The sequence below is a fragment of the Hyla sarda genome, chromosome 8 (genome assembly GCF_029499605.1).
Source record: "Hyla sarda isolate aHylSar1 chromosome 8, aHylSar1.hap1, whole genome shotgun sequence".
Lineage (NCBI taxonomy): Eukaryota > Metazoa > Chordata > Amphibia > Anura > Hylidae > Hyla > Hyla sarda.
Window position 1 is genome coordinate 187,615,900 of NC_079196.1, and position 23,828 is coordinate 187,639,727.

Sequence of the window (23,828 nt, forward strand, 5' to 3'; positions counted from 1 at the left end):
AAACTGGGACAAAGTACAGGAAGTGATGGAGGGACTAGCTGTGCATACTTCTGTCCTATCAGACTGTAGCATGGAAACAAAGAGAAGGGGGTTACAAAGACACCTGCAGTGGTTGGATGAAGAGACCCAGGACAGCAAATAAAGAAATAAAGACCCTGTGTTATATGTGTCTGTGATCAGTGCATGGACTATAAGAGAGAGAGTAGATTGCACCTGGTAAATGTGCCTGTTTCTTCTACTCTTTGGAGATACCATACTGTACTCACTTAAAGGGGTTCTCAGGAGTTAAAGGGGGTGGCTGATAAACAACATTTATCATCTAGGTAATTAATTTACCATTGTTAGGGATCTGACGGTTGGGCCCCCCACCAATCCCGAGTCCCTTTTGTAAAGGAAGGGGTAACGCAATCTCCATCAGTCCCATAGACAGTGAATGGAGCAATGCACACTACTGATGCATTCACACAAGAAATGTGATGACCCTATAATCGGTGGGGGTCCCAGTGGCCAGATCCCCACGCCATCACACATTTATTACCTATTCTATGGATAGGGGATACATATTGTTCCAAGGCCAACTCTATTTATTAGCACCCATTCCCTTCATTGTTAATAAGGTACTGTGGCATGTCCATGTAGGTGGCTGTGCTTGGTAGTGCAGTTCATTCCTATTAAAGCTGTTTCACCATTTATATTTAGTTTTAGAAAACGGATAAATAATGTACTCCCGAATGATGAGCTTAGCAATGTTGGGATGCCGCATAGACAATGAATGGAGTACTTGCAGCACATGTGTGGTGCACCCCATTCATTCCAATGTACTTATACAACCTTCCTGTAGGTTAAAAGCTGACACTCACACACTAGAGTCAATTTTATAGGAAGCCAGCTTGGGTTGTGGAAAGACACATGAGTACCCAAAAGAACCCAATGGAAACCTATTGAAATATGAAAACAACAACACCTTGCAGATATACACTGCTAAAAAAAATAAAGGGAACACTAAGATAACACATCCTAGATCTGAATGAATGAACTAATCATATAAAATACTTTTCTATTTACATAGTTGAATGTGCTGACAACAAAATCACACAAAAATTATCAATGGAAATCACATTTATCAATCCAAGGAGGTCTGGATATGGAGTCAAACTCAAAATCAAAGTGGAAAACCACACTACAGGCTGATCCAACCTTGATGAAAAGTCCTTAAAACAAATCACAATGAGGTTCAGTAGTGTGTGTGGCCTCCACGTGCCCGTATGACCTCTCTACAATGCCTGGGCATGCTCTTGATGAGGTGGCGGATGATCTCCTGAGGGATGTCCTCCCAGACCTGGACTAAAGCATCCGCCAACTCCTGGACAGTCTGTGGTGGATGGAGCGAGACATGATGTCCCAGATGTGCTCAATCGGATTCAGGTCTGGGGAACAGGCGGGCCAGTCCATAGCATCAATGCCTTCCTCTTGCAGGAACTGCTGACACACTCCAGCCACATGAGATCTAGCATTTTCTTGCATTAGAAGGAACACAGCGCCAACCGCACCAGCATATGGTCTCACAAGGGGTCTGAGGATCTCATCTTGGTACCTAATGTGCAGCCCCCCAAAGAAATGCCACCCCACACCATTACCCAGCACCAAACTAGTCATTCTGGAAGATGTTGCTGGCAGCAGAACGTTCTCCAGGGCGTCTCCAGACTCTGTCACATCTGTCACATGTGCTCAGTGTGAACCTGCTTTCATCTGTGAAGAGCACAGGGCGCCAGTGGCGAATTTGCCAATCTTGGTGTTCTCTGGCAAATGCCAAACATCCTGCAAGGTGTTGGGCTGTAAGCACAACCCCCACCTGTGGACGTCGGGCCCTCATACCACCTGTGGACGGCGGGCCCTCATGAAGTCTGTTTCTGACCGTTTGAGTGGACACATGCACACTTGGATGCACAGGAGGTAATTTTGCAGGGCTCTGGCAGTGCTCCTCCTTGCACAAAGGCGGAGGTACCGGTGCTGCTGCTGGGTTGTTGCCCTCCTACGGCCTCCTCCACATCTCCTGATGTACTGGCCTGTCTCCTGGTAACGCCTCCATGCTCTGGACACTATGCTGACAGACACAGCAAACCTTCTTGCCACAGCTCGCATTGATGTGCCATCCTGGATGAACTGCACTACCTGAGCTACTTGTGTGGATTGTACACTCCATCTCTTGCTACCACTAGAGTGAAAGCACCGTCAGCATTCAAAAGTGACCAAAACATCTGCCAGGAAGCATAGGAACTGAGAAGTGGTCTGTGGTCACCACCTGCAGAACCTCTCCTTTATTGGGGTGTCTTGCTAATTGTCTATAATTTTCACCTGTTGTCTGTTCCATTTGCACAACAGCATGTGAAATTGATTGTCAAGCAGTGTTCTTCCTGAGTGGACAGTGGGATTTCACAGAAGTGTGATTGACTTGAAGTTACATTGTGTTGTTTAAGTGTTCCCTTTATTTTTTTTTGAGCAGTGTATCTTCTGCTTGGACGCCAGTGCTACACGATAACAGTGCTAACCACTGCACTACCATTCTACCCAGCTCAAGAAGCTCACTGTGTGAGGATGCCCAGGAGTCAAAGTTAAACAGTAGAGGCCTGCATTAAAATTGGGATCCCGCGGGACCCAACCCAAAACGTGCTGGCACAGGCAGTCAGGAGGCTGCTGCGGGTGGGTGCGGGCGGTCAGGCGCTATACCTGCAGGTCCCGCAAAATCCTGCACCACCACGGAAGCCTCAATATATTAAGTCCGACTCAGTGACTCCCAGTTAGCCCTACCCTCCGCTAACAGAGCTTACAGTCACCAGCAACGCAGGCGGATGGGGCTGCTGCTCCTCCCAGTCCTGTCTAATCCACCCTCTACAGTGTATCAGATCTGCCCAACAACTCTACAGTGTATCAGATCTGCCCAACAACTCTACAGTGTATCAGATCTGCCCAACAACTCTACAGTGTATCAGATCTGCCCAACAACTCTACAGTGTATCAGATCTGCCCAACAACTCTACAGTGTATCAGATCTGCCCAACAGCTGAAATATTCAGCACAATACTCTGCACTATGTACTGAAGGCATCATGGATCTACAGTCTAGCTCAGCTAAAAAGGGAAAGGGAGCAGAAATATTCAGCTCCATACACTATATACACTGTGCTGAGCTCAGGTCCCACCTGCATCTTCTGACTATTGTCTCTGCCAGGCGATAAAGGAAATCATCTGCAAGCAGGACTTCAGGCAGGACCGGAAGGAGGACCCCTGGTGGCCAAACGTTTAATGATTAATTTAACACATAAAGTTACAAAATGTTATTAGGAAGTACAGTGACCCCTCGACCTACGATGGCCCCGACATACGATCATTTCAACATACGATGGCCTCTCAGAGGCCATTGCATGTTGAAGGCAGCATCAACATACGATACTTTTGTATGTCGGGGCCATCGCATAAACGGCTATCCGGCAGCGCAGACTACTTCAGCTGCCACCGGATAGCCGTTTATGGTGCCCCGTGTGGTCCGCTGACTATCACTCACCTGTCCTCGGGGCTCTGGCGCGTCCTCTTCAGGATCCCCTGCAACGTCGGCGCTCTCCATCGACGTCATCACTTCGCTGAGCACGCCGTCCCATCATCCAATAGGAGCGGCGTGCGTAGCGACATGATAGCGGCGACGGAGAGCGAGGATGCCGGGGAAGCAGAGGCCTTGCCGGAGCGTCTGGGACACCCCGGGGACGCAGCGACAGCGATGGACGGCGACATCCCAGGCAGCGGTGACGGTCCGGAGCGGCGGGGACAGGTGAGTACAACTTCCTCTAACAGTGGTCTTCAACCTGCGGACCTCCAGATGTTGCAAAACTACAACTCCCAGCATGCCCGGACAGCCGTTGGCTGTCCGGGCATGCTGGGTGTTGTAGTTTTGCAACATCTGGAGGTCCGCAGGTTGTAGACCACTGTCCTATACTTTACATTGCACAGATCCCTCAACATGCGATGGTTTCAACAAACGATGGTCCATTTGGAACGGATAACCATCGTATGTTGAGGGACCACTGTATATTAGAAAAGTAATTCAAATAGGCTAATCTATAACATTAATTTTTATTACTATTGACAGGTACTTGATGGACGTATGTCTTTTTTTCAACCATACTTTGTCTGAGACTAAGTGCTTCAAAGATCCATTCATCATGCTAGGACGCAAAAAAAGAACCAATTTTTTCTATACATATAATAGCAGATAGCAACAAATACATCAGTATATCAGTATCATACCTCCACCAAAGACTTCTGATGAGGGCTGTGACTGCCGGCTCGGAATAAAGTATAGAAGATAAAACCAATAGCGATGGCAATGAAAGTGCAACATGGGAGCACAAACCAGACCGGGTGCACACCTGTAGGAAAGGACAGATAGTAGGCTTCATGTATGTGGTCATATTACGGCTTTGTGCATGAGCAATATTTAACACACTCATTGACAAAATACATAAGAAATGTCAGATTTCTGCAAAAGTTAGCATGCAGTTATGTCTCATGCCGATATGTAAATGATTACAGGTGTGGTCTGATTTGCCACAAGAGGGGGTAAAATTGCTTTCTCTGCTGCCCTTTAAAAAAAAAAAAATTAAAAATTAAAAAAAAAAAGGTCTCAGAGGCTACTTTTGGGTAGTGTACTTCAATAACTGTTAGCCATTCCTTTACAACACACTAGCAGACATTTTGCCAAGTTGACAGACTTTGAGAGGGGAGCATCCTTGGACTGTGAGAAGCAGGAAATTTGACCAAGGTAAGGTAAGGTATTGGGAGCAGTAAACAAGTGTCGGCATACACAGAAGATGAACAGCTTCCAGGCGGCCCAGACAGACCACAACAGTTTACTTGTCCATTACACACCCCTTTCTCTGCCCAGACCATTTCCTGGTGCTTAGGAGAAGGAAATTTGGTGTCACAGCACCCATTAGGTGTCCTTAATCAGTTACCCCTAGTAGTGATACAAGGGACACTATCAGCTCAGGGATATGTGCAGGACATGTGTCATCTCTCATGGCTTCCGGCTGGCATTTTATAGAAGTGTGGTAGCGGGGTTTGATGAGGGCAGATGTTGTTACCCTTGGAGCAGATGGCATTAACCCCTTGTATTCGTAATGCCAGGGCGTGGTTTAGCCTAAAACCACCCGAAGGTATACTGCTGGATCCTGGGCTAGGCATGTGGGCAATAAAGACTCCGATGCCAAGTTACAGACAACGGTAGCTTTACTGAGGGTAGACAGATGGTAAAGTCTATATGGTTCAGCCAGGGCCCAAGGAGGTGACCAGTGACTCAAAGACCTTAAGGGCTTGCTGGGACTTGTAGTAGGACTGGACAACTGAATGCAGACCACGCTGACTTGACAGATGACAGGGACTGACTTGACTCATAAAGCTGTGACTTTAGCTTACTTGAATTGATGGTGGCTGCAGGACTTTACTTTGAGGTCTCCAACACTCTGGACACACACACTAGGCGACTGCACTGGACCTCAGCAGGAAGAAAGAGGTAAGCTCCAAGGGAGAGAAGCTCCAAGACAGCAAGAAAGAGGGAGAAGCTAGCTCCACCCAGGGCTTTTATGGGGAGACTAGCAGGGAGCCCATAGGTCACTCTTGGGATCACCTGGTCACTAGTACCTCCTGGGTAACAATCACATGACAAAACTCTTAACCCCTTAAGGACCAAGGGCGTACAGGTACGCCCTTGGACCTGCTCTCCTGATATAACGCGGGGTTACACAGTAACCCCGCGTCATATCACGGCGGGCCCGGCGTCATAGTGAAGCCGGGACCCGCCTCTAATAGCGCGCGGTGCCGCGCTCAGAGCTGAGCCGCGCGGCTAAAAGTGAAACCGAAAGTGGCCAGCTAGCTCAGTCGGGCTGTTCGGGATAGCCGCGGCTAATCGCGGCATCCCGAACAGCTGACAGGACAGCGGGAGGGCCCCTTCCTGCCTCCTCGCTGTCCGATTGCCGAATGACTGCTCAGTGCCTGAGATCCAGGCATGAGCAGTCATGCGGCAGAATCGTTGATCACTGGTTTCTTATGAGAAACCAGTGATCAATAATGAAGATCAGTGTGTGCAGTGTTATAGGTCCCTATGGGACCTATAACACTGCAAAAAAAAAGTGAAAAAAAAAAGTGAATAAAGATCATTTAACTCCTCCCCTATTAAAAGTTTGAATCACCCCCCTTTTCCAATAAAAAAAAAAACACAGTGTAAATAAAAAGAAAAATGAACATATATGGTATCACCGCGTGCGGAAATGTCCGAATTATAAAAATATATCATTAATTAAACCGCTCGGTCAATGGCGTGCGCGCAAAAAAATTCCAAAGTCCAAAATAGTGCATTTTTGGTCACTTTTTATATCATTTAAAAATGAATAAAAAGCGATCAATAAGTCCTATCAATACAAAAATTGTACCGTTAAAAACTTCAGATCACGGCGCAAAAAATGAGCCCTCATACCGCCCCATACACGGAAAAATAAAAAAGTTATAGGGGTCAGAAGATGACAATTTTAAACGTATTAATTTTCCTGCATGTAGTTATGATTTTTTCCAGAAGTCCGAAAAAATCAAATCTATATAAGTAGGGTATCATTTTAATCGTATGGACCTACAGAATAAAGATAAGGTGTCATTTTTACCGAAAAATGTACTACGTAGAAACGGAAGCCCCCTAAAGTTACAAAACTGCGTTTTTTTTTCAATTTTGTCGCACAATGATTTTTTTTTCCGTTTCACCGTAGATTTTTGGGCAAAATGACTGACGTCATTACAAATTAGAATTGGTGGCGCAAAAAATAAGCCATAATATGGATTTTTAGGTGCAAAATTGAAAGAGTTATGATTTTTTAACCCCTTAAGGACCAGGCCATTTTATACCTTAAGGACCGGAGCGTTTTTTGCAATTCTGACCACTGTCACTTTAAACATTAATAACTCTGGAATGCTTTTAGTTATCATTCTGATTCCGAGATTGTTTTTTCGTGAAATATTCTACTTTAACTTAGTGGTAAAATTTTATGGTAACTTGCATCCTTTCTTGGTGAAAAATCACAAAATTTGATGAAAAAAATGAAAATTTTGCATTTTCTAACTTTGAAGCTCTCTGCTTGTAAGGAAAATGGATATTCAAAATATATTTTTTTGGGGTTCACATATACAATATGTCTACTTTATGTTTGCATCATAAAATTTATGAGTTTTTACTTTTGGAAGACATCAGAGGGCTTCAAAGTTCAGTAGCAATTTTGAAATTTTTCACAAAATTTTCAAACTCACTATTTTTCAGGGACCAGTTCAGTTTTGAAGTGGATTTGAAGGGTCTTCATATTAGAAATACCCCATAAAAGACCCCATTATAAAAACTACACCCCCTAAAGTATTCAAAAAAACATTCAGTAAGTGTATTAACCCTTTAGGTGTTTCACAGGAATAGCAGCAAAGTGAAGGAGAAAATTCAAAATCTTCATTTTTTACACTCGCATGTTCTTGTAGACCCAATTTTTGAATTTTTGCAAGGGATAAAAAGGAAAAAAATTTTACTTGTATTTGAAACCCAATTTCTCTCGAGTAAGCACATACCTCATATGTCTATGTTAATTGTTCAGCGGGCGCAGTAGAGGGCTCAGAAGGGAAGGAGCGACAAATGGTTTTTGGGGGGCATGCCGCATTTAGGAAGCCCCTTTGGTGCCAGGACAGCAAAAAAAAACACATGGCATACCATTTTGGAAACTAGACCCCTCAGGGAACGTAACAAGGGGTAAAGTGAACCTTAATACCCTACAGGTATTTCACGACTTTTGCATATGTAAAAAAATATATATTTTTTTTACCTAAAATGCTTGGTTTCCCAAAAATTTTACATTTTTAAAAAGGGTAATAGCAGAAAATACCCCCCAAAATTTGAAGCCCAATTTCTCCCGATACAGAAAACACCTCGCATGGGGGTGAAAAGTGCTCTGCTGGTGCACTACAGGTCTCAGAAGAGAAGGAGTCACATTTGGCTTTTTGAAAGCAAATTTTGCTCTGGGGGCATGCCGCATTTAGGAAGCCCCTATGGTGCCAGAACAGCAAAAAAAAAACACATGGCATACCATTTTGGAAACTAGACCCCTCGGGGAACGTAACAAGGGGTAATGTGAACCTTAATACCCTACAGGTGTTTCACGACTTTTGCATATGTAAAAAAATATATATATTTTTTACCTAAAATGCTTGGTTTCCCAAAATTTTTACAATTTTAAAAAGGGTAATAGCAGAAAATACCCCCAAAAATTTGAAGTCCAATTTCTCCCGATTCAGAAAACACCCCATATGGGTGTGAAAAGTGCTCTGCTGGCGCACTACAGGTCTCAGAAGAGAAGGAGTCACATTTGGCTTTTTGAAAGTGAATTTTGCTCTGGGGGCATGCCGCATTTAGGAAGCCCCTATGGTGCCAGGACAGCAAAAAAAAAACACATGGCATACCATTTTGGAAACTAGACCCCTCGGGGAACGTAACAAGGGGTAATGTGAACCTTAATACCCTACAGGTGTTTCACGACTTTTGCATATGTAAAAAAATATATTTTTTTTTTACCTAAAATGCTTGGTTTCCCAAAATTTTTACAATTTTAAAAAGGGTAATAGCAGAAAATACCCCCCAAAATTTGAAGCCCAATTTCTCCCGATTCAGAAAACACCCCATATGGGTGTGAAAAGTGCTCTGCTGGCGCACTACAGGTCTCAGAAGAGAAGGAGTCACATTTGGCTTTTTGAAAGCGAATTTTGCTCTGGGGGCATGCCGCATTTAGGAAGCCCCTATGGTGCCAGGACAGCAAAAAAAAAACACATGGCATACTATTTTGGAAACTAGACCCCTCGGGGAATGTAACAAGGGGTAATTTGAACCTTAATACCCTACAGGTGTTTCACGACTTTTGCATATGTAAAAAAATATATATTTTTTTTACCTAAAATGCTTGTTTTCCCAAAAATTTTACATTTTTTAAAAGGGTAATAGCAGAAAATACCCCCCAAAATTTGAAGCACAATTTCTCCCGAGTACGGCGATACCCCATATGTGGCCCTAAACTGTTGCCTTGAAATACGACAGGGCTCCAAAGTGAGAGCGCCATGCGCATTTGAGGCCTAAATTAGGGACTTGCATAGGGGTGGACATAGGGGTATTCTACGCCAGTGATTCCCAAACAGGGTGCCTCCAGCTGTTGTAAAACTCCCAGCATGCCTGGACAGTCAAAGGCTATCTGGCAATACTGGGAGTAGTTGTTTTGCAACAGCTGGAGGCTCCGTTTTGGAAACAGTGGCGTACCAGACGTTTTTCATTTTTATTGGGGAGGGGGGTTGTATAGGGGTATGTGTATATGTAGTGTTTTTTACTTTTGATTTTATTTTGTGTTAGTGTAGTGTAGTGTTTTTAGGGTACAGTCGCACGGGCGGGGGGTTCACAGTAGTTTCTCGCTGGCAGTTTGAGCTACGGCAGAAAATTTGACGCAGCTCAAACTTGCAGCCGGATACTTACTGTAATCCTCCGCCCATGTGAGTGTACCCTGTACGTTCACATTGGGGGGGGGGGGGGAACATCCAGCTGTTGCAAAACTACAACTCCCAGCATGTACGGTCTATCAGTGCATGCTGGGAGTTGTAGTTTTGCAACCGCTGGAGGCTCCGTTCTGGAAACAGTGGCGTACCAGACGTTTTTCATTTTTATTGGGGAGGGGAGGGGGGCTGTGTAGGGGTATGTGTATATGTAGTGTTTTTTACTTTTTATTTTATTTTGTGGTAGTGTAGTGTAGTGTTTTTAGGGTACAGTCGCACGGGCGGGGGGTTCACAGTAGTTTCTCGCTGGCAGTTTGAGCTGCGGCAGAAATTTTGCCGTACCTCAAACTTGCAGCCGGATACTAACTGTAATCCTCCGCCCATGTGAGTGTACCCTGTACGTTCACATTGGGGGGGGAACATCCAGCTGTTGCAAAACTACAACTCCCAGCATGTACGGTCTATCAGTGCATACTGGGAGTTGTAGTTTTGCAACAGCTGGAGGCACACTGGTTGTGAAACACCGAGTTTGGTAACAAACTCAGTGTTTTGCAACCAGTGTGCCTTCAGCTGTTGCAAAAGCTACAACCCCCAGCATGTACGGACAGCGGAAGGGCATGCTGGGTGTTGTAGTTATGCAACAGCCGGAGGCATACTACTTTGGCTGGGGATGCTGGGGATTGTAGTTATGCAACAGCTGGAGACACACTGGTTTACTACTTAACTCAGTGTGCCTTCAGCTGTTGCAAAACTACAACTCTCAGCAGTCACCGACAGCCAACGGGCATGCTGGGAGTTGTAGTTATGCAACCACCAGATGCACCACTACAACTCCCAGCATGCACTTTAGCTGATTGTGCAAGCTGGGAGTTGTAGTTACACAACAGCTGAAGGTACACTTTTCCATAGAAAGAATGTGCCTCCAGCTGTTGCAAAACTACAAGTCCCAGCATGCCCATAAGGGCATGCTGGGAGTTGTGGTGGTCTGCCTCCTGCTGTTGCATAACTACAGCTCCCAGCATGCCCTTTTTGCATGCAGGGAGCTGTTGCTAAGCAACAGCAGGAGGCTGTCACTCACCTCCAACGATCCAGCCGCACAGGTCAGTCCCTCGTCGTCTCCGCCACCGCCGCTGCTCCTGGGGCCCCGATCCCAACAGGGACGCCGGGGGATCGGGGTCCCCAGCACCGGGGGTCATCTTCCCGCACCCGCTCACGTCCTCCGGAAGAGGGGCGGAGCGGGTTGCGGGAGTGACACCCGCAGCAGGTGCCCTGATTGGTCGGCCGGTAATCCGGCCGACGAATCAGGGCGATCGTGAGGTGGCACCAGTGCCACCTCACCCCTGCTGGCTCTGGCTGATCAGCCAATAATTCCGGGTCACCGGGTCACTGGAGACCCGATTGACCCGGAATCCGCCGCAGATCGCTAGACTGAATTGTCCAGCGATCTGCGGCCATCGCCGACATGGGGGGTCATAATGACCCCCCTGGGCGATATGCCCCGATGCCTGCTGAACGATTTCAGCAGGCATCGGGGACCGGCTCCGCTCCAGATGGTTGCGGGGGGCCGGTAAAACACATGACGTTCTCATACGTCATGTGTCCTTAAGGACTCGGAAATGGAGACGTATGAGAACGTCATGTGTCCTTAAGGGGTTAAAGGCAAGGAGCAAAAAACGAAAATGCAAAAACGGAAAAAACCCCGGTCCTTAAGGGGTTAAAGGGGTTATCCACCATAAGGTGATTTTAGTACATACCTGGCAGACAGTGGCGTTGCTAGGGTTGGTGTCACCCGGTGCGGTAGAAAATGGTGTCACCCCCATACCTACCCCCTCCCCCCTTAAGTTTTTAGCCTGTTGTGACAGACACCACTGTTGTAGCGCATTGTGAGAAATTCCAGTATAATAATCAGATATACCAGTTGCCACAGAATAGGAAAGTGTTAAAGAAGTTTTCACCATTGAAATATACAGCTCCCAGAATTACTTAAAGGGGTACTCCACTGTAAAACATTTACTTTTATATCAACTGGTGCCAGAAAGTTAAGCAGATTTTTTAATTACTTCTATTTAAAATCTTAATACTTACAGTACTTATAAGCTGGTGTATGCTCCACAGGAAGTTGTGTAGTTCTTTCCAGTCTGACCACAGTGCTATTTGCTGACACCTCTGTCCATGTCAGGAACTGTCCAGAGCAGGATAGGTTTGCTATGGGGATTTGCTCCTACTATGGACAGTTCTTGACATGGACAGAGGTGTCAGCACAGAGCACTGTGGTCAGACAGAAAATAAATTAAAAAAGAAAATAACTTCCTGTGAATCACTTATACAGCAGCTAATAAGTACTGGAAGGATTAAGATTTTTAAATAGAAGTAATTTACAAATCTCTTTAACTTTGTAGCACCAGCTGATTAAAACATTTTTTTTCCAGTAGAGTACCCCTTTGAGCAGTGGTGAGGTTATGCTGGGAGTTGTAGTTTCACTGACCTAACTGTAGAACGGACAAGTGACTACAGGACACAGAGAGGAGAATGTACAATGATATCAGTGACTACCGGTGACGTCTTCTCTATATAGTCTTTCCTTATCTAATTCAGATGATACATACCGCCAGGACTTGTTCCAGCTAAAACTTCTCTCTGCAGAATGTGACGCCCAGACGTCTCCTCACTATGTCAGCACATTCTCATCCTCTATATGAAAACAATTATTATTATAAACCTGCCAGACACTGTATCCTCTAAATATAATACTACTATACACTATACTCTTTGATTATAAACCTTCCATACACCGTACCCACTGAATATAAAGCTACCACACACTGTACATTCTGAATATTATACCAACACATACTGTACACTCTGAATATAAATCTGCCACATACTGTACCCCTGAATATAATACTATCACATACTGTACCCTCTGAATATAAATCTGCCACATACTGTACCCCTGAATATAATACTATCACATACTGTACACTCTGAATATAAATCTGCCACATACTGTACCCCTGCATATAATACCGCCATACACTGTACCCTCTGAATATAATACTACCACACACTGTACATTCTGAATATAATACCAACACATACTGTACCCTCTGAATATAAATCTGCCACATACTGTACCCCTGAATATAATACCGCCACACACTATACCCTCTGAATATAATACTACCACAAACTGCGCCCTCTGAATATAATACTACCACAAACTGCGCCCTCTGAAAATAAATCTGCCACATACTGTACCCTCTGTATATAAATCTGCCACATACTGTACCCTCTGAATATAAATCTGCCACATACTGTACCCTCTGAATATAAATCTGCCACATACTGTACCCCTGAATATAAATCTGCCACATACTGTACCCTCTGAATATAATACTACCACCCACTGCACCTTCTGAATATAATACTTAGAGATGAGCAAACTACAGTAAATTCAACTCGTCACAAACTTCTCTGCTCGGCAGTTGATGACTTTTCCTGCATAAATTAGTTCAGCTTTCAGGTGCTCCGGTGGGCTGGAAAAGGTGGATACAGACCTAGGAGACTCTTTCCTAGGACTGTATCCACCTTTTTCAGCCCACCGGAGCACCTGAAGGCTGAACTAATTTACGCAGGATAAGTCATCAACTGCCGAGCCGAGAAGTTCGTGACGAATCGAATTTACTGTAAGTTCGCTCATCTCTAATAATACTACCACAAACTGCGCCCTCTGAATATAATACTACCACCCACTGTGCCCTCTGAATATAATACTACCACCCACTGCGCCCTCTGAATTTAACGTTGCCATACAGTGCACCCTCTGAATATAATACCACAACCAAAGTAACACCCCTCAACATCCGTTAGCTGATGCTATTACCACGGGAGGGGGGTATTGGTGGTGTTGCTAGTGGATGATGGGGGTGCTACTACTGGGGAGGTGTTGCTGGAGGATGATGAGGGTGCTACTGGCCATCCCCCCTGGCAGTATCACCCCCATCATCCATCGGCAGGATCATCCTCCTGGCAGGAGCACCTCCATCATCCACCATCAGGATATGTTGATGGAGGTGCTGCTGGGGGGGGGGGGGTGTTGCTGGTGGATGATGAGGGTGCTACTGCCGGGGGGGGGAGCATTAGGTAGGCAGCAGTGCCCCCACATTAGGTAGGTCGCAGTTTCCCCACATTAGGTAGCATCTATTCCCCACATTAGGCAGCATAGATTCCCCACATTTGGTACCAGTTCCCCCACATTAGGTAGGTACCAGTTACCCCACATTAGGTAGCAATTTCCCCACATTAGATAGCACAGATTCCCCACATTAGGTAGCAATTTCCACACATTAGCTAGCACAGATTCCCCACATAAGGTAGCATAGACTCCCCACATTTGGTAGCACAGATTCCCCACATTAGGTAGCATAGACTCCCCACATTTGGTAGCACAGATTCCCTACATTAGGTAGCATAGACTCCCCACATTTGGTAGTAGTTTCCCCACATTAGGCCGCAGGTCCCCTTGCAGGTTCCCCACAATGGGTCAGAGTTTCCCCACAATAGATCGCTGGTTATACCCTCCCCCCACACACACACACACACACACAAAAAAAAAAACACAACACAGAGACAAACACACACACACACACAGTCAGAGAGACACACACTCACAGACAGACAGACACACACACACAGAGTCACACAGTCACACACACACAGAGTCGCACAAACACACACACACAGAGTCACACACACACACTCAGAGAGTCACACAAACACACACAGTCACATACACACAGTCACACACAAGCATAGATAGAGACAGAGAGACAGACATACAAACTCACCCATCCAGCGCAGCGCTCCTTCTCACCGGGCGCCGTGCGAGTGACGTAACTCCTGCGTCCTCCTGCGCGGCCGTGCGGTGTGACGTCAGGCCGGCGCAGACGTGGGAGCGGAGGACGGGCACAGTGCTGGTGAAGGTGAGGGTGGGGGGTGTGATGACGGTCGGGCGCACAGTGAAGGTGAAAGAGGGGGTTTGCTGACGGACGGGCGCACCGCACACACAGCGGGGGGGTGCTGACGGATGCGAGGCCGGTCGGGCACAGGTTAGGGGGGTGTCTGTGTAGCTGGGGAGGGGGAGGGGAGGGGAGGGGTGCTGCGGAGCGTCTTGGTGTCACCCCATTGGGTTGGTGTCACCCGGTGCGGGCCGCACCCCCCGCACCCGGGTCGCAACGCCACTGCTGGCAGACAATAATGGACATGCTTAGGAAGGATCTGCGCTTGTCTTGGGGCTAAATGGCTATGTTGTGAGATTACCATAACACTGTGGCTAGCTTTTTGTGAACTTGTATTTCCTGTTTGACTTTTCTTTTTTTGAATACAAATCCTATAATTCCATTTTCCTCCCTCCCACACATCAGCCACCCCACCCATTGAAACATAAATGAGCTGCATCCATCAAAAAACCTGTGGTTTTCAATCAGGGTGCCTACAGCTGTTGCATCAGTTGCAGATTGATCTCTCTCCCACCAAGCGATCGCTTCACCCATTGAAGCAGACAGGCTCCCTGTCATCAGCTGACTAGTGAGTCAGGTCTCAGCCGCATTGCAACCTGGGAAAAATCTGAGACAACAGTCATTTTGTATGCTGGTAAAAATAAATATTGGGGTGAAAATCACAGAAGAATTGTGAGAAAACCGTCACATACAGGTACAGACACTATATTATGAAGTACACATACCCCTGTAGCATAGTCACATAAAAAAAATTCCTGGAATACTCCTTTAAAGATACAACACATTTTATAATACAATACACTGCAGAACATATGTACCGGGGGGAAACAGGTGCAAGGGCCCCTGGGGACACTGAAGGAGGCTGTCTGACAGGGCAGCAAGAGTACGGGGTAACATCTCCATTACTGGGCCACCACAGAAGAATAATGTTCGTCCACACAGCAAGGGTTTCCCTATGTTCCCTGCACATAGGCTACAGCTGCAATTTTGCTGAATTTCTGGAAGAGGATAAGTCAGCTAAAGATGGCCATACTTAAAGGTAGCGCAGGTCTGTGGTCCTATTACCCAAAAAGGGCAGAAAAAATATTGGCTAATAGTTATAAATCTGTGGAGACTGTAAAACATTGTAAAGAGGGTTTCAATAATCCAGCTATTACTATATTTATTCTGAATGAATTCATTGTCTAAGCTAATGTTTTCCAACCAGGGTGCCTCCAGCTGTTGCAAATCTACAACTTCCAGCATGCCCGGACAGCCACTGGAAGTTGTAGTGTTTCAACAGCTGGAGGCACCCTGGTTCAGAAACACTGGTGTAAGCTATTATTTTATGTTAGTGAGGATTTTTAAGGAGCAAAAAAAAAAAAATCTACTTTTAGGACCAGTCACCCACAACAGAAAATGATTCCAAGGGGTGGGGGGAATGTTAACAGTCAAAATCCTATTGTCCTGAAGTGCTTTTTGCCAACCTTGCTTACTTAAACAGTTTTGCCCTTTTACTTTGCAATGGTTGTGAATTTATCATGGAGCCCTCTGCAACAAAATTTGCAACATTTGGAGAAGTGTTGCAAATTGATACCAACAATCTTTTCGCTAACAAAACTTGCATACAACCACTTCACAGGAGCAAAAAAATCCCACACATGTGCACGTGCGCCAAAGTTATCACACCAAGCACGACAAATTAGGCGCACGTACACATAACTTGTGGCTGGTGAGTTCGTTTCAAGGGGAATCTGTCATAAGATTTAACCAATATAACGTTATATATGGTAAAATATTCTTCATCACCAACCCCAGGGGTCGTTGCTGTCAGCAGAGATGGTGAGGATATGATGATAGAAAGTGCCCCCTGCCGGACTCCTAAGTAGTCCTCTGGTCAAGGAGCTATACTTACCTAGTCTTATCTTCTCTGGTTGTAATCACGCCCCCTCAGCATGATTGACAGCCCGCGTCATCACCTTGGCTCCTAAGCAGACTGAGCAGAGTGATGATGCGGGTTGTGCCCGAGCTGTCAATTATGCTGAGGAGGTGTGATCACAGCTGGAGAAGATGGGACAAGGTAAGTATAGCTCCCAGCCCAGGGGACTACTTACAGGGCCGGAGGGGGACACTTTCTAACTTCATATCCTCATCATCCCTGTTAGCAGCAATGTCTCCCGGCGAAGATGAAGAAGAAGAAGATTTTACTATAAATAATGTGGTGCCACATGTGATAAACAGTAAAATCTCATGACAGGTTCCCTTTAAAAGTTGTTTAGCTGAACACACAGTGATAAACCTCCCCCATAGAGTCCAATATTTACACATACCCAAATGCATTGTTCATTCATTGCTTGTGTATTTGAATAAAGTTGATTGTTACCTGTAGACGTTACGGTGATGCTCTGATGTCCTACCAACTTGCTGACTTTATTCTTGGCTTTGACACTCAAGCAATACCGACCTGCGGATGTGAACTGATGTCTTATAATGCTGGTAGTGTCATTGATCACCACTGGGTGGCACTCTTCTCCATCCAAAGAAATGCAGTCAGATTTGATAAGCCAGCAGACTGTCAAAGGGGGACTGAAAGATAAAGGATCACATCATATATTCCATCCATCTCCATCACGTCTCACATAATCCTCATGAATTACTAAAATCTTAGTGTCCAACAATCAGTCTGTAATTGTCCATAATTCTATATGATTTAATGTGAGTCTTTCTAAGCTTCTAATGCTTTCATTTTTCGCATATAGATAAATCCACTTGAAGCATTATTATAACACATATTGTAACAAAACATGTGACATGTCAAAGAACAGCGTTTTCCAATCAGTGTGCCTCCAGCTGTTGCAAAACTACAACTTCCAGCATGCCCGTAGAGACATGTCAAGAGTAGTGACCAGTCAGGGTCTGCGTGTTCAGACACACACCATTCGCTTATATAGCAGTGTTTACTATAGAACAGTGTTTTCCAAACAGCGTGTCTCCGGCTGTTGCAATTTGTAAAAAATTTTGGTTGTCCGGGCATGCTGGCAGTTTTAGTTTTGCAACAGCTGAAGACACACTGTTTGGAAAACACTGTTCTATAGTAAGTCTATAAAGCCTGTCTCCTGCAGGGCTATATCTAGTGATAGGTGAGGGTCTGAACACCCAGACCGCGACCGATCAAAGTGTGATAGCCTGGAGGAGTAGGGTATATGGGGGTGTAGCTGTGCATTGACTAAAGGGTGCTTGTTAACCCTTGCTATTCGTGACGCCAGGGTGTGGGCTCCTCAGTAATGCTTGTCCTACCGCCACCCTTCCCAAGAGCGATAGGGAGGTAGATAATAATGGAATGTCCACAACCGGAGAGTTTTCTGAAACAAGTTTAACTTTTACTGAAGATTTTCTGCAGGTTTCATAACCGGAACAGTCTCTATACAACTGCTTTCTTTGGAGATTGACAAAGGTTGGGACTTTAGCAATTTAGAGTCTTTAGGGTATTATGTGCTGTTCCATTGGATTTAGGGGATTTAGTTGCGGTCCAGTAGTCACACTAACTTTAGCGGGGGTAGTTTAGAACTCACAGTTTTAGTTCAGCTGACCCCAGTAGGTTTTCAGGCTTAGCGTGTCTTTGCAAGTTGCGCAGATCCACCCTGCTAGTCCGGCATCCATGAGAGCAGCAACTCAAGAGAGCGATAATTGGCTACAGCTCCCTTATATGAGCAGGGGCTGGACTTAAGCTAATTGGTCCCGTACTGATGTCAATCACCATTTACAAAGGATTGTGGGTAACATGTGACCCAAGGACCTCCAAAGGTCCTCCAACATACCATAGAGGATATTAACATGGTCACTTGACTGAAGGTCATGCGATGCTGAACAAGATAAGTACTATACATTGTATTTGATATACATTATTATTAAATATATACATGTATAAACATTATAGAATTAGAGTAGAGAAGAGGCGCCTAGGGGCTGTCCCACCTGAGGGATCCTACCTGAGCGCAGTTACTCTGACTTTGGGGACCTCTACACTAGGTACGGTATGCAATACGGTACCAGGACACAACAAAAGCATTTGATACATCTCTATGACATAGATATAATAGTAACACTATAATTTTTTTTCCCACCAAATGTAATATAGAATTGCCAGAGGATTTGACTGGTCCACCATAATACAAAGACTTTGAAGGTCCAGAAGAAGACAACCCCACTTTAATCTAATAGTCATTAGGATCTATTTTTATAGGGTGAAACTTTATTGATGATAAGGCCATGTTCACGCGGCGGTTTTCTTGCGGAATGTCTGCCGGTAAAATTTCCGTCAGACATCCTGCAGACAACGGACACCGGCAGAATATGCTGGCCCTAGGAACGCTCAGAAAAATGCCATCTCCATAGATGGCAATGCATTTCCGAGCAGATTCCACAAAAACAATGGCATGTCATTTTTTTTCTGCGAAGGCCAGAATCGTTAGGTGCTCCTCACTGACAGCATCGGGATCTCATCCTGGAGACTGCAGGGGGCCCTAGCGGTCGGACTCCCCGCGATCAGCTACTTACCCCCTATCCTGTGGATAGGGAATAAGTACATTTTGCCAGAGTACTCCTTTAACACAAAGCAGATTTTGCACAGAAACTTCTACAACTGTCGCATTCATCTGAATGAATGTTTGCAGAAGTTACCGCATATGCTGATATTCAGTTGCATGGAAATGATTTTTTTAGCTGCAGAAAAAATTTGTGAATTTACTCCAATTTATTCCTTAAACCAGAAACACATCTGGGCTTTTAGTTATGAGACTTCATTTTGGCTACTACTAAGTGTGTAAGCACTTGGAAAATAAATCGCTGGAGTGGTTTTAAAGATTATACATGCATTCCTATGGACAGTGATTGCACAATAATTTTTGTAGTGAGTGACAAAAAAGTATAGCCTCAGCCTTAAAGGGAACCTGCCACATTAAACATGCAATACAATATGTGTCCCAGGTTATAGAGCAGCAGAAGCAGATTTATCTGAAAATTTTTTTAGTATTACTTGTCATTTATTCATTTACATTACTTCTTACTCTGGGATTAGGAGTCCAGTGGGTGGTCCTAATCAGTGATTGACAACTATGTCTGCATTAGTGCCCATACAGATAGTAGGACCGCCCACTGGACTAAGCCCAAAGTGTGCAGAAATTAAAATGAACAAATACAAGTTATACTGAATCTTTATACACAAAACTATGCCAATCTTTTCAGCTCCTTCTCTATAATATGATGATGTGACAGGTTCCCTATAAACTGGTTTCAGCAATAAAATTCTTAATGCTGGGCAGGTGAATTTTTCAGGTCCTTAGCCCAGCTTTGGGCAAGCAGGGCCGCACCTGAAAGCCCCCGACAAGCACGGCGGCGCTCAGAGGGGAGTATGGAGTGGGCTCCCGATTCAAGGCCGCTCCATACTCTGCAGCCCCCAACTGATCTCAGTAGCTGGGGCTGCCACTAATAGCCAGCATGCGGTGATCCCGATCGCCGAGGCTGGCTAGTAACCCTTTAGATCACCACTTTCAAAGCTGACAGCGGCATCTAAAGGGACATTTCAATGCTCCCTGGTGGGCTAGTGGGTAGATCGCCCCCCCCCCCCCCCCCCCGCAGCGCGATCGTAGAGGTAGTCTGAGGGCTTACCTCTGTTCTCTGGTGTCCGTGGCTCTGTCATTGATAGAGCCTGGCTGTACTAGGCTCTATCACTGGAGCGCAGAGCACACAGTTTGCAGAGTTCAATAGAATTCATTAGAACTCCATTGATCTGTATGAGGAATCTAATGATTCCTCCTAAAAGTCCCCTAAGGGACTAATAAAGTGTAAAAAAAATGTTTAATAAAAGTTTAAAAGACACACGTTAACCCCTTCCATATTAAAAGTTCAAATCACCCCATTTTCCTAAATAAAAACATGTAAACATAATTTAAAAAAAACATATTTGGTATCGCCACATGCGTAATTGTATGAACTATTAAAATAAAACATTATATATCCCGTAGTGTAAAAAAAAAAACCAAACCCCAGAATTGCAATTTATTTATAATATCCCAGTAAAAATCTAGTTAAAAGCAATTAAAAGGTCAGATCAAAATGGTACCCATGCGCAAAAAATGAGTCCCCATACAGCCTGGCATACGGAAAAAAAAATAATTACAAAAGTTACAGGGGTCAGAAAATATCAACAAAACTTTTTTGAAAAAGTTCAGAATTTTTTTTAAATAAGTAAAACATGACGGAAACTACAAATCTGGTATTGCTGTAATCGAGATGACTTAAAGGGAACCAATCATCAGATTTTACCCTATATAACGCTTGGCAAAGCGTTATATAGGGTAAAATCTTTATTTTCACCATTCCCGGGGGACGCTCCTGCCCCCAGGGATGGTGAAGATATGAAGTTATAAACTAGTCACCGCCGCCGCCGTAAGTAGTCACCTGGGCGGGGAGCTCTTCTCATCTGCTCCCGTTCTTCGGCCGGCAGCGACGCCCCCTCCGCTTGATTGATGGGCCGCGTCATCACTCTGCTCCGTCTGTTCAGTGAGCGGAACGATGACGCGGCCCATCAATCAAGTGGAGGGGGCGTCGCTGCCGGCCGAAGAACGGGAGTAGATGGGAAGAGCTCCCCGCCCAGGTGACGCAGGAGCGTCCCCCGGGAATGGTGAAAATAAAGATTTTACCCTATATAAAGCTTTGCCAAGCGTTATATAGGGTAAAATCTGATGATTGGTTCCCTTTAAAGTATCAAAATAACATGTTAGCTGACCACAAGGTATATGGCGTAAAAAAGACATTTTTTATTTCAATTTCACCTCACCAATATATATATTTTTTTGTTTCAGTGCATATGTTATGTAAAACTAAAAGGTATCATTACAAAGTACAATTGGTTTTGCAAAAAAACAAGCCCTTATCTGTAGATGAAAAAATAAAAGAGTTATGGGCATTATAGGGCGAGGAGGAAAAAACTAGAGTGTAAAATAAAAATTGGCCAGGACAAGTGGATCATCATGACAGACAAGTAGATTGGGCTCTGTTTTAGTCCCTTGGGACAGTATTTTTATTTATTTTTTTATTTCCACACCCTGTCCCAGGTCCCTGTGGCATATGGATACAAAGTTTCAGAAAGCGTTTACCTCATCCAGAGAAAGCTGGGTGAGATATGGGAAATTCAGAAATAGTTAAATCCAAGGCAAGATTTAACTTGCTAGGGACTTTGGTAAATTCATTATCCAGTCTGGATTTTTATGGGATTATTTTTATTTATTTATGTAGCGCCCTTGGTTTCAGGGATAATAGGCAGGTTTAGAAATTAGGTCTTTTATTGCCTTCTAGAGCCACTTCAGACTAGCCCTGATCAGCACAGGTACTGAAGACAGTTTGTCACTGGGCTTTAAAACTAGGAGGGAGTCAGCCTGCAAGGGAGGCTACAAGGAACCTGCACTGCTAATGAGAATTTGAAAATGGAGGTTAGCCACCTCAAATGGACATTGTAATCTGTGTGAATAACACATTTGTTGTCTGTTTTGTCAGTTGGCTGGTAGTAAGCCACCTCTATAGACAGGTGAAAAAGCTGTATTGTTAGCGCTGGACAAGCAGGATTTCTTTTATATTTGAGTGTAAAGGCTGCATTTGATATGTTACTGAACAATTAAGGCTGGAGAAGTCCTTTTTAAACATTACTTCCATGACCCTAGCTCTGACTGCTACTTTACCGCTATTAGACTGGTTCTAAAGATCTAATCTCCCACAGTACATAGGGTAACTATTGATCATTCAGCCAACATTTCTTGATTCCAACATTAGCATGCATATCTTGTTCCCTTTAGCATGTAGGTTATTTCAGTAGTGTAGGGGCATATGCATCATACATCCAAGAGGAGCTGGAAGATCAGACATTCCACTGCAGCAGAGGGCCATTGATTTCCACGGGATATTGACGCACTGCTCACACGGCAGAATTTCTGCGCCAGATGTGGAAATTCTGATTGTGGCGTCCGCAGGAAGAATAGGCAAGTCTGTGGAGTCGGCAAGGAAATGCATTGCCGTCTATGAGATGTCGCATTTCCGAGCAGTCCTAGTGCCAGACAGGTTTTTCAAATGTGCGTAATGTCTGCAGGGAAATCCCAGAAACATGTCAGAAATGTTCAGGGTTGTTTTAAAGTGTATTATTTGCTCCTGTTGACCTAAGAACTCACTACTACCTTACAAGTGTATGCCTATACAGCAGCATTGAGCACTAACTTCCTTCTGCAAGGCAATAGTGAACAGTATATGCAGTTTATGTTTAATAAACACTAAAGAGGCAGCAGCAGTAAATACCAAAGACAAGACATAAAGATCTAACAAGTGATCAAAAAGAGAACCCTGTCCAATTCTTCCTTCAACCTACAGGTGCTTCCGCCATTATTCAGACAAGTAACTTTAATAGCAGTAACATATACGGGTGTGCATACCACGAGGCACATGTCAGCAAAACTTATGTGGAAGTATGACACTTCACTTGTGCCCTCTACTTCCTTCCTCCTCTGTCATCTATCAGACCATGGGCATGTGACATAAAGCAATGCTCTGATGACCTGTCACTTGTAAAGGCTGGATACATGAGTTATTATATACTAGGTATATACGGCAAAGTATCTCCCACATGTTGGATGTTAGCGGAGAACCCTAAGCAAGCACCACAGAAGTGTCAAATATTATCAAATACGTCAATGAATTAAAGGTGTACTACAGTGAAAACCTTTTTTCTTTTAAATCCACTGGTGGCAGAAATTTAAACATATTTGTAAATTACTTCTATTAAAAAATCTTAATCCTTCCAGTATTTATTAACTGCTGAATGCTACAGAGGAAATTCCTTTCTTTTTGGAACACTGATGACATCACGAGCACAGTGCTCTCTGCTGACATCTCTGTCCATTTTAGCAGCCATGCATAGCAGATTTATGCTAAGAGCAGCATGGTGGCTCAGTGGTTAGCACTGCTGCCTTGCAGTGCTGGGGACTTGGGTTCAAATCCCACTAAGGACAACAATAAATAAAGTGTTATTATTATTATTATAATAACATCAGCAGAGAGAACTGTGCTCGTGATGTCATCAGAAAGCATTCCAAAAAGAAAAGAATTTCCTCTGTAGTATTCAGCAGCTAATAAGTAGAGGAAGGATTAAGATTTTTTAATTTAAAGTAATTTACAAATATGTTTAACT

At 44.5% G+C, this 23,828-nt stretch overlaps 1 protein-coding gene across 5 annotated transcripts in view; it reads right to left on the reverse strand.

The window, feature by feature from the left end:
* Positions 1–23,828, reverse strand: part of TMEM130 (transmembrane protein 130) — an 80,498-nt gene that overhangs the window by 13,129 nt on the left and 43,541 nt on the right. For 4 of the 5 annotated variants that reach the window (XM_056534547.1, XM_056534550.1, XM_056534548.1 and 1 more), the window contains exons 6-7: positions 16,980–17,182; positions 4,299–4,420 (exon numbers count right to left, since the gene is read on the reverse strand). In XM_056534547.1, the coding sequence (XP_056390522.1) occupies positions 4,299–4,420; positions 16,980–17,182 (325 nt within the window). The remainder of the gene's footprint in view (positions 1–4,298; positions 4,421–16,979; positions 17,183–23,828) is intronic. The other variant, XM_056534551.1, reaches the window with a different exon arrangement.